Here is a 12,846-nt window from a genome sequence, read left to right on the forward strand (position 1 = left end):
TGAAAGGGGGGTGTATCTTCGCCCGTGGCAGCTACCCTGCGAAACCCTGCCTTCCCCGGTATTTCGGGGCACCCTCATCCAGTCACCCTAGTCAACTTCTCAGTGGATCGCTCAGGTTCCGCACCCACCACCAGCATCCAACGGAATCTGCCGGGTCGACAGCGGCCCAACTTCATTCCTGGTCGGCTCGCGGGTTAACTTTATCCCAGGTCACCACCCTCCATCAACTAGGGGCGCAATGCCTTCCATGTGTATGTATGTCTATTTATGAGAGGGGGCCGGATGGAGTAAATTAGGACACTTACTAGAGTCTGTTCGGGTGGACAACGGCTTTGGGTTTGTGAAGTATGTGTGTGATGTGTTCACACGTCTGTACGGCCATCAGTGGCTATAGGAGGTTCACGGACGGTTGGCAGTGGGCGGTTTGGCAGTTACCAGTTGCCGGTTTCGTTTCCGCTTCTCCCGGTCCTCTAATGCCATTATTTGGTGATGCCGTTAGCCACCTATCGACGTGCTGGTGCTGGAGAAAGCCGCCGCCGCCACCGCCGCCGCCGCCGCCGCCGCCGCCGCCGCCGCTGCTGCCGCCATCGCCACCGCCGCCGCCGCCGCCGCCGCCGCTGCTGCACCCTGCGGCCCCGCGTGCGTTACAGATGGTTGGGGTGCGAGACCCCTTACTTGTAGAACTAACCCTACGAGCTGAAGGCCCAAGGGCAGGAGATCTGAACACCAAAAAGGAATACAAAAAGGAATACCGCACTACCAGGAGAATGGAGAAAACTAGCGCCCTGAGTGGCCGCCCTGAGCCCGCATACGTTCCAACATCCTCGCCAGATGGACTGACTCGCCATTTCATGGCCTCCAAACATGCTCTGTTGATGATCGAATCCATGACCCTCTGTAAGCGGGCTATGTCAACTATGATGGGTAGCGGCGCCACCACCATCATCATCATCACCACGATGGGCCCAACGCCGTACAGTGCCTGCCTAGAGATAGATAGCGTGTCTCTCTCCCCCTCTCGATATTCATTTGACGGTTTACTTGCAGCCCCCGTTGTAGCGCTGTTGGGGATCCTGGGGTGCCTGGGGGGGGGAAACCCAATCAGAAGGTGGCTGCTGGACGCCGGTGTACCAAGAGGGAAGCTCCAACTACCTGTCGAAGCGGAGATTCGGGTTCTCCGCTTCGGAGTCGTCGTACCCTACCTGGCCAGTAGGAGCAGTCGGGGCTTATGGCGATACCCTGCTGCGGAATGAAGCCCACGCAGTCCAATAGCTTTGAGCGGAGGTCGTAGCTTCCGTTGCAGCTACAACCAACCGGGGGGCGCCCGGGCCCCTCTGGTGCCGCTGGCTGCCAAGGAACACACCACCACATTTCTGCAAGGTGTGGCTGCATGTACGTTGTGGTAGGTGCTCGCCCCAAAGGCCTCTCACTCTACCACATACGGGTGTATTGATGGTGTGTGCCGTACTGTACGACAGCTACTACATTTCTCCTCCTCCCCGTCTGGGGCCGGGGACCGTCTTGCGCCCTCCAGGGTTCCCGCTGGGCCCCAGGACGGCCCCACACCGCCACCGCCACCGCCACCACCAGCCGCCTGTACCTCACGTCCCTCCTCCCACCCCACCCCACTACGGCCGTGGGAGGGTGCTCAATCCATCACCATGCATCATGTGATGCGCCGCCTCGCACACGTGGTGTCCAGCTAAGTTTTCCAGGCACAGAGACACCTTCGTTAGCAACAGCTACATACATATACACAACGTAATGGACTGATATTGGTTCATTAATACATGCAGCAGGTCATTCACCTGTACATGATCTTCCTCATCACGCAGCTGCTCCGCACTTCGAGGCACCCCCCAGTGGTTTTTGGGCGGGGCCCCAGCGCGAAGCGCCCAGGGGGGCCCCGACCTGTAGGATTGCCCATGTCCGTGTGTGTGTGTGTGTGTGTGTGTGTCTGTAACGGACCAAACATAATATCTCGCCTGGCTGAAACGCGTTATAGGTACTATACAGCATTCTCTATTGCAAGGTATCTCGCATGTAGCCAACAAAAATTGTAAGAGCGCAAACAAGTTTGGCTGCCTCAATTGACCGAGGCCAAAGTCACAACAACGCCTCTCGCGCTAAATTTCATCTCAAAAGGTACCGCGTATCTCATATTTGAATTCTTAGATGACGGCGTATGATAACTCGAACTCCCAGGCCTTGAGTGTGTAACGGACCAAACATAATATTTCACCCGGCTGAAACGCGTTATCGGTACTATACAGCATTCTCTATTGCAAGGTATCTCGCATGTAGCTAAGAAAGACCGTATGAGCACAAACAAGTTTAGCTGCCTCCATTCACCGACCTCAAAAGTCACATCAACGCCTCTCGCGCTAAATTTCATCCCGAAAGCTGCCGCGTATCTCACAATGGAATTCTGAGATGACGGCGTATGATAACTCGAACACCCAGCTTGTGTTACCATTTGCCGGCATGGGCAATCCGACTTGCCACCAGCAGGCCAACATAATTTGCTTTCATTTCTCTATGAAATAAACAAGCTGCTTGTTTGTACATTTACTTTGGCCAATGCACGGGGCCTCCGAAGAGTTGCACTCTGCCGCTCTTACTTATCTGTTTAATTATTACAAAGCCATGCGGCAGTGGGGTGCTTTCCTGTAGCCGCTGGTGCTTCAAGACCTAAACATCACAGACAGCACCGAACTTCATATGTTAAGCAACGGCTCCGTTTGCGGTCTGCCGTACTGTCCATGCGGCATGCACCCGGATGTCGATGTGGCATGCACCCGGATGTCGATTTCCTGTAGCCGCTGGTGCTTCAAGACACCATTCGTTACACAAACACTACCTCCCACCATGTTGACATGACCCATCAATTGTCACACTTGCCACCCTTGCTACCGGCCTGTACGGATGCAGAGGGGCCCCGCCCTTTTTCCGGCTTCCTTGAAGCCGACACCCAATCTTGTCATGATCGCGTGAGCGAGGAGGTCACCTCACTCCACCCCAATTGGTGGTAGGTAGGAGGTGGGGGTTGAAAAGTCTCGCTCTCAGACAGCCCCCCCGGACAATTTCACGCTTTAATGCATTTACATGTTGTGGTGGTATATGGCATACTGTACGATAGCGGCTGCTAGCACATGCTGGAACAGGTGGGCCCAGCAGGCCAAGGAAGGACTGACAACTACGTACCTGATGTATGTCGATTAGTGCGTTGAAATGCCGTGATGATGATGACAGCATTCCGTGCCTGTTGAAATCGGTTCTGTCAACCGTTGACAATTGCTTGGAGCTGAAAACCGACCACTGGGTCAAAGAGATACATTTGATGTTGACTATCACAATCGGACATTCACACTTTTGCTGTTCCGGCCGTTCCCTTTAGGCGTTTTTGCATCCTATCTGATTCTGTATGCAGCTGCAACGCGAACCGCCGCCTTCTTTACTCATCACGACTGTGCACAGGAACCGCAGTGATCACCAACCGCCAACCTGATCAATCCATAGCTCGGTGGCCTCTCCGGTAGCTCTGTATATTGCCGACCGGTGCCGACCGACGGTGGCTCGGTGACATCGGTGCGTCCCTTCGCTCCGTGGCTGGGGACAACGCCGACCTCGCCCTCGCGACAACGATACAACAACCATCTGCGGGCGCGATGGCCAAGTCACTGTCTTGCATATAGCCCAGCCTGTGCGCCTGTGCGCAGAGCTCTGGCGCCGTTATGCGCGCCAAGCGAGGCGCTGGCTATCCATATCGTAATACGTACGAACTTACGAGACCTTGGACGTTTCCCGACACCGACTTCGTTTTCCGGCGCACAAAAGCACCGGGGCGGTTGTAGGGTCAAGAAACCACATTGGCAATCAAAACTGCATCTTCTTTACACGTTAATAAAACCTGGAGAGCGCCAACATTGCAAGTACAGTAGGGAGGAAGTAAAGAAGAGTAGAGAACGGCCATGTCGAATATTTTAAACGCTGCAGCGGGCGTCCTGGGAGAGGTGGCAGATTATCTCAAGACGGAGGCTGAGGGCTTGCAGCACCGTAAGGTAGGTGGCGGGTCCGTTAAAATGAAACAGATAAACGAAGAGGGGGGCGCTGCGCAAGGACTTCAAAAGGACAAAAGAAAATGCCATACTCATGTGTGCGGCGCATGTCACTCAACAGTGCACTCAACAGCGCGTACCACATCTAATGGCCGTGTGCCTCTCGAACTCGAAATCCTACCCTATTTCGCCGCGGTGGCCTGGGCGCCGTGGCCAGGGGCTTTGATGCGACAGTGCAAGCAAGACATATGTATCACCGCTGCTGGAAGCTTTTTGACCCGGGGGTCGTTCTTAGCAAGCATTACGACCTTTATTGCTAAGACCGCTTGGAGCGGGACGAAATCCTGTATCAAATGGAGCGCGACAAGCAGCGCTCGGAACGGACCTGACACCACCAGGAAGCCCGCCAATTCCACCAAAAAGACGCGCTCGCAATCGTTCAGTTTTAAACTGCTTAGGACCTGCGCTACTTCCCTGCATAATTAAGTGCGCCTTAGACGATGGCGATGGCTAGTCTTGTCCATGCGCTTTTTCCGCCACATAGATATCCATGCGTGTGCGTTACGTCATGGTTGGGCCATACTTGTAGGACTAACCATACGAGCCCAAGGCCCAAGCGCAAGAGACCTGAACGCCAAAAAGGAATACAAAAAGGAATACCGCACTACCAGGAGAAGAGAAAACTAGCGCCCAAAGGGCACAACTGAGTTGCGGTGAGCCCACATACATTCCAAACATCCTGGCTCCAACATGCTGTGTTGATGATTGAATCCTTTTTCTCCGCGAAAATGAATAACACGTGTTGTCATCCTCGACTTGGCTATTGGTGCCACAACAGCGGCATATCCGCTGCTCCCTCGTGCTCCCTTGCCCCTTCGTGCTCTGTTTGCCTCCAAAGCCTTGCAACATAAACGTAGCTTACGAGGAATGAAAACCTTAGCATGTGTTGGCCACATGACGGCTGCGGCTCCCGAAAAGCGCAGCCCCATCCAGCGCTTATACTTCGCCATTTGCACTCCCGGTTGCTTCCCATCGGATGGGTACTCGTTTGGCAAAACAGTCAGACGCGCATGGTCCCAGCCGCTCATCAAACGCTCCCTTAGTGCCGTTATCACCGCTCCTTCGGGGAGAGGCCTACTAAGCAACCAGTCAACAGGCTCCTTTCCCCCCATGGCTTCTTGCGGTCTTCCGCTCCAAATATTGCACTCCAAGAAGGAAAACAGTCGTAGTAGCATCGAGGCTCCCCAACCCTCCCATTCCGTGTTGGTCACAGCATCGGTTATCTCCTGCCGTGGACACCGATATGTCACACCTGCGTTCCCTCTCCCTCTGGGAGCAGCGTTCACGTTCATTTCTTCCGTTCATTCGTTCACAGCGCTTTCTTTTTCAACTCCCAATACAAACATACAGACATACAGACATGCCCCCAAAATGCACGAATGTGGCACCATGAACACCACAAAAATCCGCCAGGAGCAGCGCGAAGAGCACGAACATGCGGCCAGGGAGGCTCCAAGCGAGCGGGGCGAATTGGAGTCGCATGCAGCGGCGGCGGGTGGCGGCGGGGACAACGCCGTCGCCGCTGCTGCGGACGGTAGTGGTGACAGTCTGTATGGGCCCGAGGGTCTGAACGCCACTGCCCCGGATATTAGTCGCCGGGAAGGGGAGGGGGAGGGGGAGGTCCGCCTCCAGGGCGAGGGAGGGGGTGGGCACGGGGGCGACAGCGGCGGCGGCGGCGGCGGTCTGGGTGACGTCATCCGGGGCACGCAGGAGCGCATTTCGCAGGAGGCCCAGCAGGTGAGGAGGTCTGGAGGTGGCGGCGGTTGCCAACTCCTAACTACCGCCTTTAACCGCTGTCAACCACCAACCGTTATCACTTGTTTCTACTGCCCATAACCCATTGGCAGCTACAAGCTCAGACGTGTTTAGGCATCGAGACCTGTGGAGGGAAAGAGATAAGATTAGCTGACTATTGAGTACTCGTGAGCTAAAATGCTGAGCAATTAGAAAGGCTGATACCCGGACACGCTGTCTGCTGCTGCGGGGAGGCCACCAGTACATCTGCACAGCTAGTGACGGACCGGGGACCACGACGGGTGCGATTGTGGCTCACTGCGACTGTCCGGCCCGCTCCTAATGATGCGCCATGTCCAATAATTAATCCGTCCCTAAAGCAATGCGCCCCATATATACCTGCGCGGTACGCACGTTCGTATGCCGTGAACACTTATGTACGGCATTGTACGACTGACTGCAGCTGAAGGACAGGTTCCAGGAGGGTTACCGCGAGGCTCACGACCGCGCGGTGGCACCGAGTGAGGAGGGGGAGCTGCCGAGGGGGACTGATACTGCGACCTGGGAGCGGCCGAGGGGTAACGCGGGGGGCGGTGACGAGGGGTCCCTGGAGGAGACGCTGCGGGCGGCGAAGGCCCGCATTGCGGAGGAGAACGAGCTGGTGAGGGGATGTGATGCCCGGTAGCGGTGTGGCGGGGGGCCGCGGGCATGTTAGGTGTCAAGAGGGCTTAGAGGGGCCGGTGTCAGGTCGGGGAAGGACGCGAGCTCCTGGGTCCTGTGGGTGGGATTGGGAGAGGGGCACTGACACGTTAAAAAGCTACAAGTTCCGCACGAGTGCGGGAGTTTCCGTCAAAGACGGGAGGCCATGGACGACATATATTGAAAGTTGATTCCACCGTACAACCGACGGTGGTTTTTTTGTGCTACCTAGACCCCGCCTCATCCAGTCACCCGACATCCGTAGAGACAGATCAGCCAACGAAGTCTCCCGACTTATGCCATAACCTCCATTCATTAAAAGGGTTCGCCAAACCACAGTTTTTAATCATTGCGTTGGTCCCTATCGGGATCGAACCGATGACCTTGGCGTGCCTAGTATAGTTTATATATTAGCACCACGCTCTAACCAGCTGAGCTAAGGGGCCTAAAGGTGTGCGAGATGACCCTGAAGATGATCCTCAATGTATAGTAGTGGCATGGGGTAGGATGGGGATGGCTGTTTGACGACCCTTGCCTCCTGGCGCGCCAGAGCAGCAATCTTGAGGAGGTATCCCTAAGGTTAGCTTATCTAGGCTAAGGCGCTTTAGTTGCGGTCCAAACCTCCTGCCGCCATGTGGTGCATGTTGTCCGTGATTCCACAGCTTAAGGAGCGCTTCAGGGAGGGCTACCAGCAGGCACAGAGCAAGGGCGGCGTGTAGGTGTCCTCGTGTAGATGAGGAGGAGGAGGGAGCGCACCAGCAACTGCACTCGACATCAAAGGCGCCCGGGAGCTCCCCTCCATGCAGCTGCTGCTGCTGCTGCGAGGTCGCCGGCTGAGTTGCCGTACATGATGACGCCAGTGAAGTGGCCACGAAGCTTGACCGTGTATCGCTTGGTGTACACGGCTCAAGTCAGATAGGGTCGCAGGGCACTTATATAAACTTTAGCATTTTGTCGAAGTTTTGCGAATATGATGTAGAACCTTGTGGATGCGGCGGTTAACCTGTTAAACCACAAAGGTACTCCCTTCTGTTGGACTTCAAGTTTAATTATGTCAACGCGTCTTTTTGGGGTTTCGGAGCCATGACATTTGTGGCTTTTCATGGTCGTTGCAGTACTAGGTTGACATGTCTGAATGAAGGAGTATTGCGCAGTCCGTAGCGGGCGTTTCGTCGTTCTTGGGAACACGAAGGTGAAACAAATGCAACTGCAAGGCAATCGACTTCACTTCCGGGGGCTCATCCACCACCATGGGGATGGGACAGTGCAACCACGGCCCTACCTCGTAATGTGAAAAAGCCGCAACCACCGACAGCCGCGACGTTTTTTCTCTATGCTCCTATGCGCTCTGACGGCGCACCGACGGCTACGTAGAAGACTGTAGCGTGAGCGCCCTGAGCTAGTTACTCAGCAGCAAGCAAAGTATAATAAGTCAGATGGCAGTGTCTGACGGCGACACGTGTTACGGCTCTCAATGTATATCGGACCAGATCTGCAGATCTGATATCGGACTGCATCGGACCAGACATCGCCCCTCCTCAATAGCTATATGGCTATACACCCGGACAGAGCGACCGGGTGTTCCAAAAAAAGAGAAATCGGTTGCGGCAAAGGTCCTGCAACTGCAGTAACTGCCACCAACGGGTGGATGAAGCTTCTAAGGGGAAATGGACATTGAAATGCCTACCCAAGATGTCCCCAAGAGGCCCCAGGCGCACGGAAACGGGAACCTAACCTCCAATACAGCCCCAATCCCCAAAAAGCCCCAATCCCCAAATCCAAAGGCACCCCTCCCGTCCCCCGCTTGGTTTACCAAACACTATAAAACACAAACCACCGCAGCACCCAAAAAAGGACGAAAAATGAAACAGTAAACAGCCAGTACGGCATTCCCACCGCCCAGACATGCCCCGCGCATACCTACAGCTCCCCCCCGTACGGAGGGTCAGTGCGCAGAGATTCTGACTGCAGAGGACTCTCCGTGAGTCCGGCAGCGCAGTGCAGAGCAGCGAAGGAGGCGGAGGAGGACCGCGAAGGCCGTCAAATAGAAAGCACAGGAGATGAGGACAGATCCATATTCGTTCATTAATTTCATCAACGTCAAAACATTGGTGCTCGTTTCAGTTTTGTTGTCACGGTGTTCTGGACTGCCAGCGTTCAAACTTTGGACCAACGAACTAGGATCATATTCGCACGCCGCTGGTAGACACCCCTCCTCTTCCTCCTCCTCCCTCCTCCTTCGTCCCTTCCTGACGCTGCAAGGACTCCAAGGGCCCACCTCGAAAGCACAGGTTCAAGGCGGTTCAAGATGAGCCCTGCGAGCCTGCACCTCTGGGGAGAGGTGGACGCGCCTGAGGGGTTCGAGAGCCTCGCATCGGGGAGAAAGGTCAGAGCGAGCGAGAGTATTTGACTCCACCATACTGACACACAGTACGAAGCCAGTGCGGCCGAGGATGCAATCAAAGGATACAGTCAAAGGCAGGAAAAAAGCCGCCACAGCATAAAACTTCCTTTTCAGAAAGGCAGCAGCGCCCGGATACGAAGGCGCCCCCATTTGACGCGACAAGAGGGGTGATGTGCGCACATACATACAGTCACACAGGTGCTTCAAGGACGCGCCTAGTGTTTGGGGCAATATTGCGCACGGGGCACTTTCGCGCGCCAACAGCAGCCAAGTCTCGCCGCGCCTAACCTCGCACGCATCACGTCGCGTTGCATGCATGGCACACACACACACACACACACCACACACACACATCGCCAACACACTTTCATGGAACGAGCGTCACATGCGTCAACAGCCGCAGCACCGCGGCGGCACCAACCACGCGTCCATGGGAACGGCTCAAAAGCAACAAGTCCATCAACAACATCACAGCCGAAAGAAAACACAGCAACATGTTGATGGGATGCACTGCACAGTGAAATCTCCACGAACACTGATTCGCACGCTTTGGGAGGTCATTGGTACCTACAGGCCCGCGCAGAGAGTGGAGGCCTTCCGTAATGCGACGTAATGCTATACATCGTTGACGGTATGAATTTGCACATATAATGGGTGCGCACTGGCCTTCCCCACTCTAGATGTAATGATTTCCCCCCACCAACACGTTGACAACGCATTCTTCACTGTATTTATTCCCTACATAGATAGCCCTACGGCCGTGACCCCCCCGATGCCCCCCGCACCACTGTAACCACTCGCTACACAAAGACACACTCTCTCTCCCTACAAAGACACAAGCCCTCTGATGAATTCCGCTTCGCACGTCCTTTCCCCCCCCCCCCAGGGTTGCCGTAGGAGAGCTGTCCGGTCAGGCAGGGGCCCCCGCGACATGTTGCAGATTGCCACGACCCCCCTACTCTCCCTCTCCCTCCACCACCTTGGGGGCGCAACTTGAACCAGATCTCCCAACCCAATCTGCAACACTTATGCACAACACAACCCATCCCAACCCAAACCAGCTTCTTGTGATGCCCGACCGCGACAAGTTGCTCGGCCATTAAGCAAGGTACTCAGCGCGCACGTGCTCTTGCCGATGCCCAAGCTTCAAACTCTCATGTCCACTATCTGTCTGTGTGTCTCATCCGCCCGTGCAAAGAGGCCCCCGCTGCCGCTGATCAACAGATCTGATGCTGCAGGAGCTGCTGCCACCAGTGTTCTAGCAGCCAGTGACGACAGCCGATTCCCTTTTGAGGACTTTGTATGAGGATTGGGTGGATTGCTCGGTGCTGCTGCTGCCTGATCGAGCCACCCAGGACCGCGGCTAACCGGATGGCGACGCCACAATTTGCAGCTGCTGCTGCTGTTGCCGCTGTTCCTCGTCTAACTGCGCCGCCCCGCCACTGCGCTCGCGGGAGACCTGCAAGAGGCTGTGCTGCTGCTGCTGCTGCTGCCGCTGCTGCTGCTGTGGTGGCAGGAGTGGTGGGCGTGGCGAGTCTTCTTCGTCCACCGTTCCCGACTGTGCAGCCACCCCAGATCCGTACGGCTGGAGCAGCAACAGCGGGTGCTCTGGCTGTCCTTGAAGCTGTACCGCCACGTCCCCGGGTCCCCCACCCGTCGGCCCCGGTGGAACAACCCCCAGGTGGTGACCCAGGGGCTGTAGCCGCGTCGGCTGCTCTGAAACGGGAAGCAACAACAACGGTTGCTGCTGCTGCTGGGTGCTACCCTGCGGTGACGGCGCCTCCTCCCCTCTCTCTCCGGGACCCCCAACGCTGTCGTCCCCGGGGTCGGGTACCTGCAACACCCTAAGCCCTGGAAGGGGAGGGGGAGGAGGAGGCAGCTCCGCTTGTACCTCCTCCCCCTCCCCCTCCTCCTGTTGCTGTTGTTGTTGTTGCTGCTGCTGCGGGTCCTTGCGCCGCCGCTCCACTACGGTCTCCAGCACGCCGCCAACCCCACCAGAAGCCTCTCCTTGCAGTGTCGGCGGAGGCGGAGGCACCTGCGCCGCCTGGCCCTGCCCCTGCGCCACCGCCGCAACCACCTGAAGCCCCGAATGCCGCCGGATGACGGGCAGCAGGTGCAGACACTCGGAGATGAGTGCCAGGTAGCCGCGAACTCGCTCCGTGTCCGCCGCGCTGGTGCGACCCAACAGAAGGTCCGCCTCCGCCAGCTTGAGAGACACGTTTCGGGCGATGGAGGAGAGCAGCACCGGGTCAGGGAGGAGGGCCTCGTCAGTCCCCACAACACCGGCGGCGGCGGCGGTATTACCGCTGACCGGTTCCAACTTGCCCACAGCCTCTGGCACCGCCGTGGCAACCGCAACCACATCACGTCGCGGTGTGGTCATAGCTGCCGCAAGCGGCACAGCCCCGATGGCGTGTCCCGGTAAAGCCCCCCCAGCGGCGGCGGCCCCCGGGTGTACGGCACTCAGTCCGCGACTGGGGTTACCGCCGGGGGCTCCGCCAATGCCGCCGCCGCCGCCGCCGCTGGACGTGCTGAACAGTGGCCCCCCGAGGGCGGCGCCGCCGGCTGAACCTTGTCCGGCTGTAGCTGTGAACTGCTGCGCGGCGGTCCCGCTAGCCAGCGCCGACAGCAGCGGGTTCGCGGAAAGTAGCGGAGTTGCTGCCGCCAGCAGGGGGTTGGCGGTCAGCAGGGGCCCTACCTGCACAGCACAGCACGGCGCAGCACGGCGCAGCACGGCGCAGCGGGGTTTGACCGGGGCAATAAATACCATTAGTTCACTTTTTAGTGCGCAACGGAAACATGATGATTAACTACTTGGTTGGAAGTGCTCCACAAGTCGAAGTGGGAGTCGAACCAGCTCTGCGCACACGGGTTGCATCATTCATGTAAGGACAGTGAAGTCCCGACCGTGTGTATCTGTAGATATATCTGTGTGTGTGTCTGTATGTGTGACTGACTATGTGTGTGTGGGGGGGGGGGAGATAAACATGTGGAGACGTGTGTTTCCGCCGCAACAGGGTGGCGCATCCAAGAGGCCCTACGCGCCACTCGGGCCCTACGTCCACTCATAGTCCTTTTGCTGCGCCGGCCCGCAGCCCGCAGCCGCCTTCCCACCCACACAACTCCCCCCTTTACTCACAGGCAGCAGCGGCCGAGCCGGCGGGCCGACGGCGCCGCCGCCGGACACTAGCGGCGACAGCACCGCCTTGATTTGGGCCTGTACGACCTGCTGCGCCTCCTGGAGGATTTTAAAGGCCTGCATCTGCTGCTGGTGGTGGTGGTGGTGGTTGGGATGCGCGTGCTGATGCGGCTGCGGGTGATAGGGGTGCGAGCTCGGCGGCTGCTGCTGCGGCGGCGGCGGCGGTGGCGACTGCGCCTCCGCCGCGCCGGACTGCTCCGGTTGTTCCTCCACCATCCCGCCGCCGCCGCCTCCTCTTCCGCCACCGTTTGAATGCGTTGCTTGGGGTTGTGGTCGCGCCTGGTGTCGGTGGAGGACCGCCGGACGGCCTTCTCGCTCCTCCGGGGGGGCATCCGGGGGCACTCTCTCCAACTCCTGCACGCCGCCACTCGGCACCGGGGCGGTTGACGCCGTAACGCCCGCCGCGGCCGGTACGTCAGTGGCGACGCGCGCTGCCGTCACCTCCGCTGCGGCAGCAGCAGCGGCTGCCGCAGCCGCCGCCACCGCCGCCGCCACTGTGGCGGCAGCACCGCCAGTAGAGTGGTCCGTCGAGCCGCGCTCGCCACCTCCGCCACTAGGGCCTGCAGCGTCGCCGTTGCGCCACCTGCGCACCCCCACTCTTCCAGCGGCACTGCTCGGGTCGGCACCGCCGCTGCCGCCGCAGTCGGCGTCAATCCCTGCCGCAGCGCCGCCCGGGCCATGCGGCTTCGGCG

General features: G+C 57.9%; 3 protein-coding genes across 3 annotated transcripts in view; 2 read left to right on the plus strand and 1 right to left on the minus strand.

The window, feature by feature from the left end:
- VOLCADRAFT_90550 (uncharacterized protein) overlaps positions 1–1,706 on the plus strand; it is a gene marked incomplete at both ends in the record, with an annotated part of 8,356 nt that extends 6,650 nt beyond the window's left edge. The window contains one exon of the mRNA XM_002950031.1: positions 1,554–1,706. Coding sequence (XP_002950077.1) covers positions 1,554–1,706 — 153 coding nt within the window. The remainder of the gene's footprint in view (positions 1–1,553) is intronic.
- A 3,783-nt stretch (positions 1,707–5,489) lies between these two features.
- VOLCADRAFT_90551 (uncharacterized protein) lies at positions 5,490–8,906 on the plus strand (the record flags this gene model as incomplete). Its single annotated transcript, XM_002950032.1, has 5 exons — positions 5,490–5,855; positions 6,316–6,513; positions 7,214–7,266; positions 8,478–8,532; positions 8,814–8,906. 5 exons carry the CDS (start codon positions 5,490–5,492, stop codon positions 8,904–8,906), a joined length of 765 nt encoding a protein of 254 aa, XP_002950078.1.
- A 1,412-nt stretch (positions 8,907–10,318) lies between these two features.
- VOLCADRAFT_90552 (uncharacterized protein) overlaps positions 10,319–12,846 on the minus strand; it is a gene marked incomplete at both ends in the record, with an annotated part of 7,110 nt that continues 4,582 nt past the window's right edge. Inside the window, 2 exons of the mRNA XM_002950147.1 lie at positions 10,319–11,653; positions 12,095–12,810. Coding sequence (XP_002950193.1) covers positions 10,319–11,653; positions 12,095–12,810 — 2,051 coding nt within the window. The remainder of the gene's footprint in view (positions 11,654–12,094; positions 12,811–12,846) is intronic.

The sequence above is a fragment of the Volvox carteri genome (assembly GCF_000143455.1).
Source record: "Volvox carteri f. nagariensis unplaced genomic scaffold VOLCAscaffold_17, whole genome shotgun sequence".
NCBI classification, from domain to species: domain Eukaryota; kingdom Viridiplantae; phylum Chlorophyta; class Chlorophyceae; order Chlamydomonadales; family Volvocaceae; genus Volvox; species Volvox carteri.